This window comes from Astyanax mexicanus, chromosome 7 (genome assembly GCF_023375975.1).
Source record: "Astyanax mexicanus isolate ESR-SI-001 chromosome 7, AstMex3_surface, whole genome shotgun sequence".
In the NCBI taxonomy this organism is placed as follows: Eukaryota; Metazoa; Chordata; class Actinopteri; order Characiformes; family Acestrorhamphidae; genus Astyanax; species Astyanax mexicanus.
Window position 1 is genome coordinate 49,480,345 of NC_064414.1, and position 20,019 is coordinate 49,500,363.

Below are 20,019 nucleotides of genomic sequence, written 5' to 3' on the forward strand. Positions count from 1 at the left end.
CCTATCACTATCACACTCTCCCTCACTACAGCACACTCCCTATTACTCTATATCACACTCCCTATCACTATCACACTCTCCCTCACTCCAACACACTCCCTATTACTCTATATCACACTACCTATCACTATCACACTCTCCCTCACTCCAACACACTCCCTATTACTCTATATCACACTACCTATCACTATCACACTCTCCCTCACTCCAACACACTCCCTATTACTCTATATCACAATCCCTATCACTATCACACTCTCCCTCACTACAGCACACTCCCTATTACTCTATATCACACTCCCTATCACTATCACACTCTCCCTCACTCCAACACACTCCCTATTACTCTATATCACACTACCTATCACTATCACACTCTCCCTCACTACAGCACACTCCCTATTACTCTATATCACACTACCTATCACTATCACACTCTCCCTCACTCCAACATACTCCCTATTACTGTGTATCACACTCTCCCTCACTCCAGCACACTCCCTATTACTCTCTATCACACTCTCCCTCACTCCAGCACACTCCCTATTACTCTATATCACACTACCTATCACTATCACACTCTCCCTCACTCCAACACACTCCCTATTACTCTATATCACACTACCTATCACTATCACACTCTCCCTCACTCCAACACACTCCCTATTACTCTATATCACACTACCTATCACTATCACACTCTCCCTCACTCCAGAACACTTCCTATCACTATCACACTCTCTCTCACTCAAACACACTACCTATCATGCTCTATCACACTCTTTCACTCTAACACACTCCCTATCACGCTCTATCAAACTCACCCTATTACTCTAAATCACACTCCCTATCACTATCACACTCTCCCTCCCTCCAACACACTCCCTATCACACTCTCCCTCACACCAACTCACTCCCTATTACTCTATATCACACTCCTTGTCACTATCACACTCTCCCTCACTCCAACACACTCCTTATCACTCTCTATCACACTCTAACACACTCCCAATCACGCTCTATCACACTCTCCCTCACTGCAGCACACTCCCTATTACTCTACATCACACTCCCTATCACTATCACACTCTCCCTGACTCCAACACACTCCCTACCACTCTCTATCACACTCTCTCACTCTTAACACACTCACTATCACTCTATATCACACTCTCTATCACACTCTCCCTCACTCCAACACACTCCCCATCACTCTCTATCACACTCTCTCACTCTAACACACTCCCTATCACTATCACACTGTCCCTCACTCCAGCACACTCCGTATTACTCTATATCACACTCCCTATCACTATCCCACTCTCCCTCACTCCAGCACCCTCCATATTACTCTATATCACACTCCCTATCACTATTACACTCTCCCTTACTCGAACACACTCCCTATCACACTCTCTCACTCTAACACACTCCCTATCACTATCACACTGTCCCTCACTCCAGCACACTCCGTATTACTCTAAATCACACTCTCTCACGCTAACACACTCCCTATCACTCTATATCACACTCTCTCACACTCTCCCTCACTGCAGCACACTCCCTATTACTCTATATCACACTCCCTATCACTATCACACTCTCTCACTCCAACACACTCCTTATCACTCTCTGTCACACTCTCCCTCACTGAAGCACACTCCCTATTACTCACACTGCCTGTCACTCTCTATCACTCTCTGTTATACTCTTAACAAACTGTATTGTTTAAAGGGAGATAATAGACCTATCATCTGAACCACTCAAAAAAGTGTGTTCGCACTGAAAACAAAAAGGACCACAATTCAATTAATCTTGCCCAAGAGCTTCTCTGGTTCCTGGTTTTTGACAGTTTATGTCAACTTTCACACTTGCTATTTTGGTTTGGACCCAACTGAGCGGTTATACCAAAAAAGATAGATGTGAAAACAACATAACACACACTCATTCACTCTGTCTCACTCAGATTAGCATGGAGCAGCAGCAGAGATGGCATTTGTTCATAGCTCTAATAAATCAGGTTAAACTGCACCTGAACAGACATTTAGCTCAAAGTGATGAGTACATATTGATATGGGTATGAAATGTCGACATATTGAAGTTTCTGCTACACTCCTTTTTCTCTCTATAATACACATTTTGCTTACTCCTACACACTCTTCCTGACTCACACACACTCTCAGTGCAGGCCTGATGGAGTCTTCAGAAATCCGTTCAAATACATTTTTACGTTTTAATATCGAAATTTGCAAACTTAGCAATTGTGAAATTCTACATGACTTTTCTATACACTGGGTTTATTACCACTGGTCCGTTAAATTGATTGACACACGTCTGCTGTATTTCCCACAGTTCTGCCGCCGGTTCTGGTGCCTCGTAACAGCGAGTTTAACGCCAAGCTCTCCATGCTGCCACGCTTCCGTAACCCACTGCACCAGACGGAGCCACACATGCCCCAGAACGCCACCTTCCCGGACTCCTTCCCACAACAGCCGCCTGGCAACCTCCCGTTCACACCCAGCTCTCCCACCAACAGCTACCCAGGATCTCCGAACAGTGGCTCAGGAAGCTCCGCCCCCTTTCCTCACTCTCCCTCCAGCTCGGAGCCCGGCAGCCCCTTCCAGATGCCAGGTAAGCGAGTAATAGGGTTGCAAATCTAGGCTAAGTTGTGGTTTACCCCAGGAACAGATGCTAACTGTAAAATGTAGCTACGTTTATAAGATCAAGGACAAACATGGTTATATAAGTATATAAAGTAAATTTTGACTCTACGCATTATTAGTCTTACAATATGAGTAACAGGGTTGCGTTCACTGAGTGACGCACACAACTTGGACAAAAATATTTGGAAAAAAACTAAAAAAAAAAATTGTTAGAGCACTTACTCTTGGTCTTGCCATGTGGGCAGAAAATGTCCTTGTGATGTCACTTCCTTTGTGCCAGTAGACAAATATTTTTAACTCTTTCTCTGCAGGTAAAATTCCTTATGGTAACAGGGTTGAGCGCATGTTGTGGGACACAACTTAATAGCATAAAAAAAACTGTAACATGCAAAACAATGCAAACCAAAGAAGCTGTTTTCATAAGTAAAGGAGATGCATATGAATAATATACAAGAGGAAGTCATTTATTTAGAGCTTTAATTTTAATTGTTAAATTTGACAAAGGAGTTGGTCACCCAATGTGTGGGACAAGAGAAAACGGCCATTTTTTAAGGTGGTCCAAAGGTATTCGGTCTTTTGAATAATATCTAAGGAGCTTATTTTTTTCACCATATTTTACAGTTTGTCTTATAACAAGTACATTTTTCACAAAAAAATAGTCATTTAGATATTTTGGATATGTACATTTGAAATTTAAGTGGTGGGACAGGAAATGTACCAAAATCCTGGAATGTCCCATAACTATCTTGCTATCTTAAACTGTCTGTCATCTGTCTATTTTCACATCTTTCACCTGCGCCTTTTAAATAGCAACAGTGCTATATGTGAATATGTAAATATCTACACTGTTGGACATGGTGGTCTTGAAATGAGATGTGTGCTATTTTTGATTTTATATAATGTGTATAATAGCATGATTATCACAGCAAAATAACAAATCACATTGTGCACACACACCGGCTCCACCACTCATGCTCGTGATGTGTGTAGATACTAATAGGCTACACACATAATTTGTGTAGCCTGTTTCACTCATGTTTTGGCCTGTGGATTTTTGTTTGCATTATTCGAGTTTTCTTAAAGGTCTCCTTCCGCTAAAATCTACTTTTTCATGTTCTTTGTGAAATGCAGTAGGCCTCTCTGAGTTGTATATGCTGCTGCACATGAAACTCTTCCTCAACCTCCATTGTCTGCAGCAGCTAGTAAAATAAAAGTTTTTTAGAAAAGTAATTCAGAACTAAGGAACAAATGGTAAGGATTTGCATATGGAACACCACCAGTGAAGTACAATTGGGATAGGTAGGTGTTTTGTTCTGTTTACACTAGTTAAAAGTAAAAATCCACCCTGGGGTTTTGTTCCAACTGCCTGGACCTGGACTACCATTACATTACATTACATTACATTACATTTCATTTGGCAGACGCTTTTGTCCAAAGCGACTTACAATAATGAAGTACAAAAGTAATAGGAATTTAGAAAACCCATTTTTAGATAGGGCTTAAAGGAGGTCGAAGGGAAATAAAGGGATAGAGAAGTGAAGGAGGGGAAGAAGGAAATGGGATTAGAAGTAGTTAATGTGTTAGTGTGACTACCAACCTCTGAGTGTAAGTAACTATAGGTTTACATAGGATCTCCGGTGGATTTGGAGTTTCACAGAGAGTCTAAGACTAGGCCAGAGGCTGAACTGTACTTAGCAGTGCATTAACATGTGGCAAAATAACATATGACATTGCAAAGACTAGTTACTAGTGTACAAATGTCTTTATTTTAAAACTTTTCTAACTCTTGTCCGTCTCACTGCCTCGCTGCCTGCTCACTTATTCAGACAACTCGGAATTGTAGTTAAATGGTGAAGTTTCAACTAAAGTCTACTTACTAACAATACGTCAGATTTAAATTAGGCTCGGGCTCTTAATGGCAGTTTATGAAGCTCTGGTAATGTCAGGCTTGCGATTTAAGCTATAGCTTACTTTAAGGCTTATTAGAGTTATTCCTTGTAAATATTTTTTATGAACTAATTATTAGTAAAATTAGTACTTTATCTGCTATGTTAATGAACACTGATGGCTTGCTGTGTGATTTATTATGTAATTATTAGCACATATTAATAGTTTTGTTGGTTTTACTTTAAACAACTGAGTGTATTTGCTTTGTTTGGCCCTGTAGAAACACCCCCACCTGCATATATGCCCCCTGAGGAGCCGATGACACAGGACTGTCCCCAGCCAATGGACACCAACCTGCTAGCCCCCAGTCTGCCTCTTGACCTCAACAACCGGCCAGGTGCTCACCCACCCACGCTCACACACACATACACACACACACACAGAGCCATTACCATTCGTCACCTACGCTGACATACATACTGCTCGACATCCGCCACTTAGAACTGTCAGCAGCTGTCGGCCTAAGCTACAGGTGCAGGAAGCCCTGACACACACACACACACACACACACTAGCTATTTTTCAGCGTGTCTGGTTTATCACTTATTGAGTTTCTGCAATACTGTTTGTTCTGCTCTGTCACTTATCCTCATATTGAATAAAGGAGAAGGCTCATGGTTTAAATCAGCTGAGTGATTATATTTTAATCGATGGTGTTCCTGCATTAAATCTGCAGCTTCAGTTTCTCCAAACATTGTATGAATTCATAATTTATAATTATTGTAATTACAAGAAACAGTAACACTTTACAATAAGGGTCACAAATAACAGTAGTTATGACAGTAATAAAGCATTTCTGAGTGGAGAAGAATATGGATAAAATATAGTGTTTAATGGTACCAGTGCGCTGAAACGACAATCCCTGCTAAACCTAATATATTCATTCTAAAAACTGGGGTGTCGGGTCGTTTTTCGCGGGAGTTCTTCTTCTGGCCACGTCACGCGTCTTTATGTACTTACGTCACATGCACAGCCTGTAAAAGAGGATCCGGCTCAGTTTTACTGAACGTGAGCGGTTGGTGGAGCAACGAAGACTTCAGAAGAGGAAACTTAGATCTCAGAAGCTCAATCACTCTCTCTTTTTCTCTCTCTCTCTCTGTCTTTCTGACTGAACATAACCTGGAATCAGATTCATCAGCTCTGAAAGGCATCACACCCACCCAGTTTAAAATGATTCTTCCGCATGCTCTGTGCAATTACCCATTCTCACCAGAGAGGGACCTAAATGCCAAAACGTACGGACATCAGCTTTTCAGTTCATTTTTTTACTGCCTGAAAATGAACTGCTTAGCTGGTCAGTTTTCTCTGCTGAGTAGTGCAGAAGCTCTGCGCTGTTAAAATAGCAATCCGCCAAGTTCAGAGAGCACCTGGCTCTTAAAGGGAATCACAAGTGACACGCTTGACGATTGGTTTATTTCACGTTACGCCCAAACACACCCTTGATTAATTAAGAGAATTAGTACGTTTTTTTACAATAGCAAAGGCTTGGTTGATGGCCCACCTATATATCGCTAAAATAGGGCCCTCAGTCTCTCTGCTTTTTTGTAAATCATCAAATCTCAGCTTGAAATATCAGTTGAATCAAAACTTTTATTGATTATTTCGAGCAATATTCTGCGAATACTGATATAAAACTGATATCATTGTCTATCCTTTGAAGAAAACTGTGAACATACTGTAAAATCTACATTTACAGTCTAACAGCGGTCTGTGTAACATAAATTGAATAAATCTTTTTTTTGACTTGGAAATTGGATGTAAAAACTCATTATTTTATTTTGTAGTGCAGTGTACAATAAATAAGTTTTCATCCATGGTCAGTGTAACGTTTAGCAGTTTAATTTTCTGACTGTATCAAGCTAAATTTGAAATGAAGACGAAGTGGGTTTACATCCAATCTTTCAATTATCGAGTTTTGCATTTCAGTCTTTTTGCAAACAGAATTTTAAGAAAAATGAAGTTGGATGTTCTCTCAATCTTAAGATTTGTTTTTTTATGTATCTCCTAAAACAAATCTGATATATCTGTTATAATCCAACTTGCAAAAATGGAAAAGTGGAAAAATCAATTTTTTTTTTTTTCCCTGAAATTACGATAGTGAGGGGCAGAGATGAAAAAAAAAAAACAAGATGGAAAAATGGATGAAAACTTATTTATTGTACACTGCACTACATTAAAAAAAGATTAAATACGTTTTATACGTCCAATTTTCTATTTTTGCATTTAAACCTCAAACAGTCCAAAATTTTAATGAATAAATGTTACACTGACCAAGATCCCCCAGTGGATCCTCAGTTTCCACTCTAACCCTACTGGAAAACAGGCAGTAGTGTGGAAGGCTGTTGAAAGGGCTGTGGAAGTGCTGCTGGAGTGGGAGCTGTAGAGTGGAGCTCAAGCTGCATCCTGTGTAGCGATGCTGGGTGCTGCTCCATTGTGAGAGGGCTGATGGGAAAGGGGTAGACAAAACACACCTGCAGCTCAGTGGTACACAGCGCAGGAAGCAGAGGGTGGTATGTTCTGGATAAACAGCCCCGGGGCTCCCTCAGGGCACAGCTGACCTGCACAGTTTAGATACAGGGCAGAGGAGTGAGTACAGTTTTGAGGAGTTTTTCACGTTCATAGTGATCTGACCACTTGTACTCCATACAGCACTGAGTCACATCTGGAACATTATCTACTTATTGTACGATATACAGCTCTGGAAAAAAAAAAAAAGAGACCAATTAAATATTATGAGATTTATTTTTTCCAAATTGAAAACCTCTGGAATATAATCAAGAGGAAGATGGATGATCACAAGCCATCAAACCAAGCTGAACTGCTTGAATTTACCAGGAGTAAAGCAGCATAAAGTTATCCAAAAGCAGTGTGTAAGACTGGTGGAGGAGAACATTCCAGGATGCATGAAAACTGTGATTAAAAACCAGGGTTATTCCACCAAATATTGATTTATAAACTCTTATACTTTTTATAAATATGAACTTGTTTTCTTTGCATTATTTGAGGTCTATAAGCTCTGCATCTTTTTTTGTTATTTCAGCCATTTCTCATTTTCTGCAAATAAATGACATTATTTTTATTTGGAATTTGGGAGAAATGTTGTCTGTAGTTTATAGAATAAAACAACAATGTTCATTTTACTCAAACATATACCTATAAATAGCAAAGCTCTGAGAAACTGATTCAGAAACTGAATTGCTCCCCTCTTATGCAGACTGCAAGACAATTATGTATTTCTTTGCAAAGAGAGCTAGTTAATACAAATTGTCTAGTAGGATAAGTCTTTATTTATCCCACAGGTTGGAAATTTGCAATGTTACAGCAGCGCAGAGGACAGAACAGAAGTGTCAGCAAATATAAAACAATATATACTAATGCATATTATAGAAGAGCAATTGGAATATTATATAAGACCAGTTGTTACTTTTGGGAGTGTGGGTAGTGTGCCAAGTCCTGCTGGAAAATGAAATCTGCATCTACATTCGGTACAGTTCTATAATATCTCCAGATATGTAATTCTCTCTATTGTACATTCTCTGCAGATGTGCATTCAGTGGCCTATCAGGAGCCGAAGCACTGGTGCTCCATCGTGTACTACGAGCTGAATAACCGAGTGGGAGAAGCTTTCCTGGCCTCCTCGACCAGCGTACTGGTGGACGGCTTCACCGACCCCTCCAACAACCGCAACCGCTTCTGCCTGGGCCTGCTGTCCAACGTCAACCGCAACTCCACCATCGAGAACACCCGCCGCCACATCGGCAAAGGTCTGAACAAATCTCTCTGTGGGGTTTCAGGGTTGAAAGTTTCCCATGTGAATTCCTAAGCTAAAAAAAGATTACTGCAATTAAATTAATTAATTAAATTAAATTAAGTAATTAAATTGGTTACAGTAGCAGTGTAAATGATTATTAAGGAGTCCACGGGTTGTCAGAAATGAAACAAGTCTTATACTTAAGGAAAAAAACTTTCCAGTCACATAAAACTAAACTGGATGGGATAAAAGATAGAATCTATAAAAAATACGATATAAAAAAACAAATAAGTATCAAAAAAGAACAAATGCAAAACTTCCAAAAAACAGAAATAAATATAGACAGAGATATGAAATATCAGTAACTGTAAACTACTATAATTAAAAAGGCAAATCCTATTAAACAATTTATATATTTGAGCGGAAAACGAAAAGGGGTAAATATTTTTGTAGCTACTGTAAGTTATAGAAGTACACAACCACGACCTTTAGGGGAGAAAAGCTAAATTTGATTTCCAGTATTTTATGTAATAAACCAACCTGTATATGTTCTAATGCTGTAATTGTATGTCACTAATTGCCCCTGCATTTAAGATGGAATGGGAAACTTGCTAAATGTGAGGATCTAGGAACATTGAATGAGAGGAAAAATAGAAATAACTTACCACACACTTACCATGAATCTCCTTTACCCATGGCTCCAACATGCTTCTAGCTTACTGGTGCTTTACTGCCACGGCTTTTGTTGGCTTACTGACCCACATTAAAGGGTAGCAACTGTACTGAAGTGTATAATAGTGTAGGCCCAACTAGGGGTGGGCGATATGGCTCCAAATTAATATTACGATATTTCAGGGTATTTTTGCGATAACGATATACTTGGCGATATAGGAAAACTAAAATAATTCATTCATTTCAGGAATATAGTATAATAGTATAACAGTATAATCATAATGTGGCAAAATAAATAATATAGCATAAAATAATATAATGCAGCAAAAAATATTGCGGAATATTTAGTGCATGCATATAAACTGCAAACAAAAAATATAAACTAAAACAATTATACAATAAATAAACCTAAAGCTTCACAGTAAATAATAGACTACTTTTAAGACAAAACAGCCCTATTATCGCAATATGGATTTTTAATATCATGATATTTCTGTGTCACAATATATTGTATACGATATAATATTGCCCACCCCTAGGCCCAACTAATCGATTATCAAAATTTTCAACTATTTTAATAACCAATTTTTTTAAATAACCTATTAAACTAACCAATTTGCAGCCCTAAATCTGCTAAATAATTTAAATAGCATTTAATTACTAATGTAATCATGTAAAAACAGTCCTAATCATTTCATAGACCTAGAATGAGTCACACCCTTTAATATGTACTATAGTCATACATAAGGTGCACCTGATTATAAGGCGCGTTTTGCGACACTAGTAAGGAACATGAGTGTTGCCATGTTTTTCTTTTATTTTAGCTCCTGTAAAGCTTAGCTAAGTTAAGTAAAAAGATTTTCTTTTGAAGTTTATCTTATATGTTTCTCTAACATACAGAAATACGTAGTACTAAATCTACAGGAACAGGATCTACATGGTCCATTTATTAAACTTCATCTAAAGTCAGTTAAGTGTAAATTATGGGACCACAGGACTGGACAGTGTATCCTTACTGTATCTCTCTCTGTCTGTCTGTCTGTCTGTCTGTCTGGTAGGTGTGCACTTGTACTATGTTGGGGGTGAGGTGTACGCTGAGTGCCTCAGCGACAGCAGCATCTTCGTCCAGAGCCGCAACTGCAACTACCACCACGGCTTCCACCCCACCACCGTCTGCAAGATCCCCAGCGGCTGCAGCCTGAAGATCTTCAACAACCAGGAGTTCGCCGAGCTGCTGGCCCAGTCAGTCAACCACGGCTTCGAGGCCGTCTACGAGCTCACCAAGATGTGCACCATCCGCATGAGCTTCGTCAAGGTAGCGTGTTTTTTAATCGCAGCTGCGGGAGTACATTTCCATTTTATAACACCAATAAAAATACAGATGATCAGTCACCAGACTGCAGAAGATTTAGCACTTCTGTTTAGTTCATTGAAAACAACTTTAACACGTAATCTGCCTCAAAATTATATATAACAGTTGCTCTACAATAATTCTGAAACTGTAGTAATTATAACTATAATAATTATAGATGTAAATATTTTTTTGTATTTTAGTGTTTAGAATCATTATATATTTGTTGGTACCTACAGTACCAGACAAAAGTTTGGACACACCTTCTCATTCACCCATTCAGTGTTTTTTTTTCTACACTGTATATGAATACTGAAGTGATCTAGTCTATGAAGAAACACATAAGAATCATGTAGTGATTAAAAAGTGTTAAACAAACCAAAATACTCTGTGAAGCATTTAGGTGCTCTTATCTGGGGAGCTGTTAACTTTGAAGAATCTAAAATATATAACATTCTGTTTTGTTTAACACTTTTATTTTACTAAATTATTTCATGTGTTTGTCTTCATAGTTTGAATGACTTATTAATCTACAATGCAGAACATTTAAAAATAATGAAAAACTCTGAATTTAAGGTGTGTCCAAATTTTTCGATAGTACTGTATGTTAAAATGTGCTGAACTGGGCTCAATCCTTAGGACAAGAGTAATGCTGCTATTATTGGGCATCCTATTTTTTGAATCATTTGAAAGTTGCTTTTAGCTAAAATGTGCTGAAATATTGCCTTTTTTTGTACAGAATGTATGTTTAATAGCAATTCTTTAACAAAAAAAAACTTTTCAAATCCTTTTTATTTTTAGTCGAAGTCAGTGTAAAAAGATTTGCCATTTTGGAGCATTTCTGTTGGTCCTCTTTTCATGACATTTGACTAAACTAAAAAAAAATGTAAAATAAAAAGGTTCATCACTCACTTTGTAGCAAAAATAGACTTATTTATTTTATTAAACACATGACCTTTCAGCCTATGCTTTAAGGCCTTTTTTGTCAGATATACCAAACACAGGTTGCAGTTCTAAACAGTTCTTGTTTTTGCTACAAACTATAAAGAACAACTGCTAGAAAAAGTAGAATTTTTGAAGGTCATTATATTTTATGTGACAGTGACTATGTTACTAAACTAAAATTAAATAAAATAAAAAAAGAAATACAATTATTTTTAATTCAGTAGAAAAAGAAGCTCAGTTGTAATGGTGTCTTTCTGTTCTCAGGGCTGGGGTGCGGAGTACCATCGGCAGGACGTGACCAGCACCCCCTGCTGGATCGAGATCCACCTGCACGGGCCTCTGCAGTGGCTGGATAAGGTGCTGACGCAGATGGGCTCCCCCCACAACCCCATATCCTCAGTGTCGTAGACCTCCGGCTCACAGGACCTTCACCAGACGAGCGGGTGATTTGCTAGGCGGGGCGGGATGGGGGGGGGGGGCGGGGTTTGTACTCTACTCGAAGGCAGTGTGAACGGGGGCATACGATCTGACTGGCAGCGGGCAAATCCTCAGTCAGCGAACATCTGGAAGATACTTGATAATTTTGTGTGACCAAGCGTATTAATTGACGAGGCCATCGTACTTGTGGCAAGTATCCTCCTCTGGTCTTGTAGCAGCAAGTGGTTTCCTTTCTCGATTCTTCTCCTTCTATTTCCAGAATACATCACAGTATTCCTCTGGGGGGGGGGGGGGCGGGAGGGGAGGGGGGGTGACCCAGAGCTAAGCTGGGGGTCGGTACAGTGATTTTATTTTATTGTGAAATTAAAATGTACTGCATTGTGGGGACGGGGGCTTGCTGTCCGAACTGCTTAAGAAAAGAAGTTATTAATATTAGGGATGCATCGAAATTTATGTTTTTGGCTGAAAATGGCGTTTTTTCCTTAGTGTTTCAATTATTTTGCCAATTTGTCTTTATTGACTAAATTAAATAGCTATAATTTTTTTAAATATTTTTTCTAGCTTTTTAGGGAAAATTACAAAAAATACAAAAAATTCAATTTAAAAGTATTTATTGAACATCCAAGCAGTGATAACAGCAAAACACAGTATGACTTTATGAATTTATTAATATAAATTAGCAAAATAAGATGTAAAAAAAAATGTGGTTGGTGTGGCGCAGTGGATAACACTACTACCTGCCAGTGAGCTAAATACCACATTATCTGGGAGACAGCGGTTCAGTTCCTGGCCTGGGTGAGTATTTGAATGCTGAGCTACACCAATAAGAGTCCTTGGGCTAGATTCCTAACACTATATTGGCCCACCTCAGTAATAGAAATAACACTGTAAGTCTCTCTGGATAAGAGCATCAGTTAAATGCCATAAATGTAAATGTGCAATGTAAAATTTATGGTAAAAAATAATTTTGCCCCTCAGTAAAAGTTAAAATAAGGCAAGTCAATATACAAAAATACAGAGTAACTCTATCTTTGTTAGTTCTGATATGTTTTACTTATCAAATATAATTTTTGATCTTTGTTCAGCACAAATGATTTGATCTTTCACTTATTCTATATACTTAAATAAAAAAAGTGTTTTTTTTTTTGTTTGTTTTTTTTCCGGACATTTTTAGCCAAATAACTTGTTTCCTAATATTCGCTGCATCCCTGATTAATAAGTAATTAGAAATATTACACCTCAGACAAACTTAGAAAGACACTAGAAAGCGTCTGCATTAAGGTAATGAGGTCAGTAACACAGAGTATCACGCAGATACGTTTTTAATGCTCTTATTTTAAAGAAAATGTAGCAAAAGTGGCAAAAAAGATCCAGTTTCGGGGGGTAAGGGAACATGCTTAAGTGAATAATCAAAACCTTGTAATGGGAAATGAATATGGTGAGTAAAGGCATGATATTTAGTGAGTAGGAGCGCATAGGCAGACTTGTGCATATGTTGCTCTTCTTTTCTTGCATTGGACTGAGTTCAGCTGATTTAAAGGTAGTGTGTAGATGTACTCGTTATTAGAGGAAGTGCTGTGCAGTCTGTTTTTTGCCAGTGTAGTTTGTAACGTCCCGGATTTTTACCTGATCATACAGTGTGTGTGTGCAGGAGAAGAGGCGAGCGTTGTTTACCTAATCCATGTGAGAGCAGCTTCAGATGGAAACGTGGGCTTTTTATATTAAATTAAGGGGGAATTCCATCAGTTTTCCAAAATTGTAGCATTATTGAATATGCATAAAAATGTAAATAGAGTCATTAAATGTAGTATGGTGTGAAATTGCATTGCATGTGCTGTTTTAGCATTCTGCTGATTGAGTCTTTCACATTTTTCATTACACACCAGCCTGATTATAATATATCTGTCCAATATTGCTTTTTTATTCCAGTCTTGGATACAGAGATCATATAATAATAATAATAATAATAATAATAATAATAATAATAATATCATAACATGTTGAATCATTGACTTCTTTTTGACTGAATACCAGAACACAATTTTGACATTTTTTACAGAACAACAAATGAAAACTATTGAACATTTTTAAACCAGCCACCAATGCTGAAAAATCCTTTTTTTCGTGCCAAAATATTTCAGGTTGCCAAATATTTAGTGCATCCCTACTTCACTGGCACTTTTCCAGCTGTGCTGGACCTCTCGGTTCCCAGTGTGGACGTTTCTATGAAATTTATGAATTCAAATTAAGCAACTAAACAGTCATTATTTTAAGATTTAGATGTCCAATCTAATTAACTAAATATTTAATTGTTTTTTTTTTATTGTCCATTGTATTGGAGGCCTGTGTTTTTATATAAAATGTTTATTTTTTATTTGATATTAATATACCTTTTTGTTTCCAAAAAAATAACACTACACTCAGCACTATGCTAAACCTGCTACACTACTGCTGATTCCTACTCCTACTTGTTTCATACCAAATCACTTTAAATTACTTTATTTACATTGTTAAATTTGAATTAAGCATAATTTTGAAAACACCAGTGGAATTCCCCATTCAGATCAGCTTCTGTTTCTCTTTTAAAGGAATTATGGTTTTTATATTAAAGGATGAACAACACTGAGGCTGTTAGCATTTATGCAAATTGAAAGAAATCGTGCTGAAACGGCCCTACTGGCTTTCATTCGTCGTTAGCCGTGTTAGCATTTTGGGTGAAGTATTCCTCTCCCCCCCCAGATAACATGCCCATGTGGGGCCTTTATGGGTAGGTGAAGTAGTTTTATCCACAGGTTCCATGTTGCACCCCCCATATGGATAGCTGGGTCAGTGATTGGACCAGGAGGGGTTAAACATGGGGTTAAAACATGGGATCAATGTGAGATTAAGGTAAGATGTAACAAAATGGCCAATTTGGAATACTTAACTGGGTCTCATTCAGATCCCAAGCCCACCTGGAACCCACCCAGCCCACATTTTACCTACGTGAGCCCCACATAACCATGTTGTTCGGGTCCTAGAGTGCAACTCATGCTATTATTATTATTATAAAGGCCTGCATGAGGTCACAGATTTAGCCAGTTCTCCAGATGCACTGCCTCACCGTATTTGGCGTATCCCTTCTTTCCTTCCTGTTGTTTTTTTTTTCAGGCTTCTGCTAGTATAATATTAGAGTGTGTGTCCTATTAAAACACTCTCAGATATTGTATTGCATTTGCTGGGTTTATTATTTTTGCATCTTTCCTCCTCAAATACTAGTGCATCCTAAAAAATTACAACATATTGAAAAGTTACTGGTGTTTTATTTCAGTAATTCAGTTCAAAATGTGAAACTCATATACTATATAGATGTATTACACAGAGAGTGATCTATTTTAAGCGTTAATTTCTTTTACTGTTGATGATTATAGCTTACAGCCAATGAAAACCCAAAAATCAGTGTCTCAGAAAATTTGAATATTATATAAGACCAATTGGTACTTTTGGCAGTGTGGGCAGTGTGCCAAGTCCTGCTGGAAAATGAAATCCGCACCTCCATAAAAGTTGTCAGCAGAGGGAAGCATGAAGTGCTGTAAGATTTTGTGGGGAAACAAAACTGCACTGACTTTAGACTTGATAATCAAACACAGTGGATCAACACCAGCAGATGACATGTCTCTCCTCTAAACCATCACTGATTGGTGGAAACTTCACACTAGACCTCAAGCAGCTTCAACTGTGTGTCTCTCCACTCTTCCTCCAGACTCTGCTCCCTTGATTTACAAATTAAATGCAACATTTTCTGATGGTAAAATAAATGGTGAAGATGCGGATTTCATTTTCCAGCAAGACTTGGCACACTGCCCACACTGCCAAAAGTACCAATACGTCTTATATAATATTCTATGTAATTGTCTGAAAAAATAAGCCATAATCATCAACAATAACATGAATATAAGCTTAAAATAGATCACTCTGTGTGTAATCTATATAATATATACGAGTTTCAAATTTAAAACTGAAATACTGAAATAAAGTAACTTTTATTTTAATATCATTCTAATGCCCTATTATGTTACAGAGCCAATGACTGTATAAAAGCCTGGACACTGTGGTTCCATTCCCTTCTGTTATATAGAAATAAAGCCAAAAATGTTTGCCTTGTTGTTGAATTTGACCAGAGTCTGTGCAGTAGAGACCAGAGGTGGAGCCAGACTGGCCTACTCATTTGGTTAGCCCCTCCCCCTTCTCCTAGACCAAGCATCTCATCCCATACCAACTTCATTGAGTTTACATCCCAGCCACTTTAAAAGAAGGCTTCTGTACATTGTGTTAAAATTATATAAGTTCTTAGTAGAATTAATAGTAGTATTTTTGCAGCAATCATAATGTGGTGTATACTTACATAATAAATGATTAAACTGGCTTTTTTTTATATTGTTTCATTAGATACAATATATTGCCAAAAGTAGGTTCCAATCACTTCCATCTCCACAGGTGTATATAAGCAGCAGATATTCATGCAGACTGCTTCTTCACAATATTTTTATTTTCTTGCTCCTGCACCAGACAGATCTGACCAATTAGAAGAGACAGTGGGCCCGTGTCGTTTATTAATGCGTGATTTTGATGCGTTTAAGTTTACGCCTGTCTGAAACCGAACTAAACAGGTGTGAAAATGCCCTAACTAACACCTGGGATAGAAATTCAAGTTTGGAGGTGAAACATACTAAGGTAGGTGTAGCTATGAATCATACTGCAACCGACCAGCAGAGGCGCTAGGCCTGTGGTGGCTTTACTTTTCAGAGACGTTGGTTACGTTGTCCTCGCTTTTATACAGTCATTATACTGAGCTCCTAAAGGCTTGAGTAGTTAATAACCCTGTCGTGTTCGCTGTGGGAGATCTGGGCTTGGGGTTGGGAGAAACAGCTGTAATCCAGTCATCATATTAACACTGCAGTGCTGCAGGAGAACTGGCCCTCAGGGTGAATTCACCAAAAGCATCACAGTGTAGTAGAGTATAGTACAGTATAGTACAGTACCACAGTCTGGAGTTTAAAGCTCAGATCTGCACCCTGTGATGCTTTTGGGAAACTGATCCCGCCTTCATAATCATCAGAAAAAGAAAGAATAAAAAGAGCATTTTCAGCATCTTTAAAGTCAAATCTCTGATTTTATTTGATGACTAAGTTCTAAATGGCACTATTGATATTGTTTTTGTAAAAAGTAGATTTTGATTCACTTTTCTTTCAGTTTTTTATTCATAGAAAGAAATCCCATCCGCTGTTTAAAAATGATACATTTTTGTATTTTTTAAAGAAAATATATTGTCGTTCTGTCATATCTGCACTTTCATAAGTGGCTCCTTGTCTTTGTTTGCGTCCTTTTTGTGCTGTTATTGCTGAATAGTGTTTTTTTTTGTTTGTTTTATTTTTGTTCCAGAAAGCAGTTTTATCCATGTTTTATCCATGAATATCAAAACTCTACTGGAAGATTCAATAAAATCCTTTCAATATTCCTGACTTAGTGTGTTCTTTTAACTTCATTCAGCTTTATCTATTTCATTTTCTGGTAATATAGCAATATTCAGTACCAGTCAAAAAGGTTTGGACACTGCTGCTCACTCAGGGTGTTTTCTTTCTTTTTTATGATGGTTTACATTGTAAATTTAATATTGAAGACTATATTAAAGCTATACAGGAACACATGCAGAACTATTCTGCAAATCAAAAAGTGTTAAACAAACCAGAATATGTTTTATATATATTCATGAGTTCCTGGAGGTGCTCTACAATGGAGACAATAAATAAAATAAATAAAGAAAAATATTGAATGGCAGGGTTTCCAAATGTTTTGCATGTACTATATACTGTATCTGTTGCACACACTTATTAACATTCATACAGAATGTTTTTACACTTAAACATTTTCCAAATCTCCTCATGGAGTCTGTTATTATTTATAGTTCTCATCATATCAGCAGCTGGTTTGGTAAATTAGTGTTTAATGATGGTAATCTGGTAAGCTGCTGTCTGGGGGAGTCCAAAAGAAATCTGAAGCTTTATTCTATACAAAAAATAAACTTTGCATAGCATTTATTTATTTATTTGCATTCTGTATGTCACCCAATAAGTGGGATTAATCTTGTTACTCACATAACATCTTAAAAAATAAAATCTGACAAAATCTTTATAAATGAAACATTTAAGCATGACCCACTGGTTAAGTCATGCACAATAGGGCCAAACTGGGTGTCCAGCATGACCTTTATGATCAAAATCAATGACAAAGTACACTGTGCTGGTCAGGAGCTGTTTATCCAACCAGTTTACCAGTATAGGGTATGTATTCACCAGTCTACACCATCTAAAACCATCTACCAACAGAAGCAAGGCTGGAGTTATTTTTTTTTTGCACCCTTTTGGCCACTTCACATCTTTTAGTTTTTTTTTTTTTTTTTTTTTTTGGAATTGCATAGAATAAAAGGTAAAAAAAAAAAAAAAAGTTTGTATTCTCCTTAGCCTGTGCTGCCCCCCTCAGACAGATGTTGCAACTGCATATTATTAAACAATCTGGTAATGATGGTTTGATGGTGCTTACAAAGATTTATTAAATATTTACATTTAATAGTTTACAACATTATGAACACAAATCCACATGTCTGTATGTTTGTTTTAATTTATTTATTTAAGAAAATGTAAGGAAAGTTTTAGCCCAGAGCAACAGCTAGTAACCATAACGTTTTTTATACTTAAAGTGAACAACTAAACTGTAGTTGGTTTTACCCTTTAATTAAATGAAATAATAATTACAGCAAGAATAATGAAAATACTATTACCAACGACTGTTTATAATAATAATAATAATATATTATTAATAAAATTATTAATAAAAAATACAATCCTTATTATTATTATTATTATTATTATTATTATTATTATTATTATTATTTTAAATAACTACACATTTAAAGCACACACACATGCTTTTTGGAAGTAGCCAGTTTATCATAAAAGTAAAAAATATTTCATTTTAAATAACTAAACATGTTAAGAAGCCAAAAATTATAAAAAAAATAATACAGTAGTATAGTATAGTACCAGTATAGTACAGAACAATATAGTACAGTACAGTGGAGAACAATACAGTATAGTATAGTACAGAACATTAAGTACAGGACAGTATAGTAGAGTACGTGAAGCATAGACTGTATATAAGTACCAGGCACGTGCAGAGGGGGGGGCGGAGGGTGCTTGAGCACTTGCCCGTTTGGGGCTTAGTGCCCTTACAGCCCCCAAAGTGCCCTTTTATTAAATGTATTTGTTTATTAACCCCCCTCCCCTTCTCAACTAAAACAAACTAGGACAAATAAAAAGTAATATTTGTTACCTGTTCCCACTCTCCAACTATAAACATTACCATGAAATATAATTATTAAAATATTTCAGAGATGTCATTATTTTGCATTGTTGTGTGACTCCAAATCCCATCTATGCTTTAAAAATATATATTTTTTATGATAAATCCATGTGTCCCTGGTTTTCATTCATTTATGTTATGGTAACACCACATCTGAAACATTTGGAACATTCTACAAGTCACATCTACAACAGGAAGTTACATCAGTTAGTTCTTCTAAAGATGAAAAACTCATTTATTGACCAGGTTCACAACATGCTGGCTGAGCTTTTCTTTTGTTCTATCAAAGCAAATTATTTTATGATACTATTTGCTATCTTTAGAAAACACTGCAGACCTCTCTGCTCCTGGACTCTTCTCACATTTATTTGCATGAAACAACAGGATTGAAGCAGTTAATGTGAAAGAATATGTATGGTGTGAGTTGTGTCTTTAATGGCTTGTGTAATCTGCCTATTCTTTTATAGAAATGACCAACATTTACTGTCTGTGTTTCACTAGCTTTTCCCTGATTTCTCTGTAGGCCATTCTAATGTTAAATCTTTTGTTAAAAAGTAAATGTATGTCCTTCCTGTAATGTTTGATTACATAAGTCTTCAAGCAGGTAAACTAACCAATATTTAAAAGGTTAAAGTTGAGCGTTTTGTATGTCTGGTATCAGTGCTGAAATAATGACACACAACTGAGTAGCTAATGTGTACAAACAGGAAAGAGAAATAAAAGACATGAGACAAAATATAGGTTTAAAAATAGTTTATTTATATTAATTTGACAAATATATACAACAAAACAGAACAAAACAGAAATCAACATTTGTTAAAAAGATGCTATTAAAATAGCTAAATCCTGAATAAA

General features: G+C 37.0%; 1 protein-coding gene across 3 annotated transcripts in view; it reads left to right on the top strand.

The window, feature by feature from the left end:
• smad1 (SMAD family member 1) overlaps nucleotides 1-11,789 on the top strand; it is a 37,439-nt gene extending 25,650 nt beyond the window's left edge. For all 3 annotated transcript variants that reach the window (XM_007230485.4, XM_007230484.4, XM_022684468.2), the window contains exons 3-7: nucleotides 2,353-2,631; nucleotides 4,831-4,947; nucleotides 8,152-8,373; nucleotides 10,091-10,347; nucleotides 11,593-11,789. In XM_007230485.4, coding sequence (XP_007230547.2) covers nucleotides 2,353-2,631; nucleotides 4,831-4,947; nucleotides 8,152-8,373; nucleotides 10,091-10,347; nucleotides 11,593-11,736 — 1,019 coding nt within the window. In that variant the 3' untranslated portion in view covers nucleotides 11,737-11,789. The remainder of the gene's footprint in view (nucleotides 1-2,352; nucleotides 2,632-4,830; nucleotides 4,948-8,151; nucleotides 8,374-10,090; nucleotides 10,348-11,592) is intronic.
• Nucleotides 11,790-20,019: the final 8,230 nt, after the last annotated feature.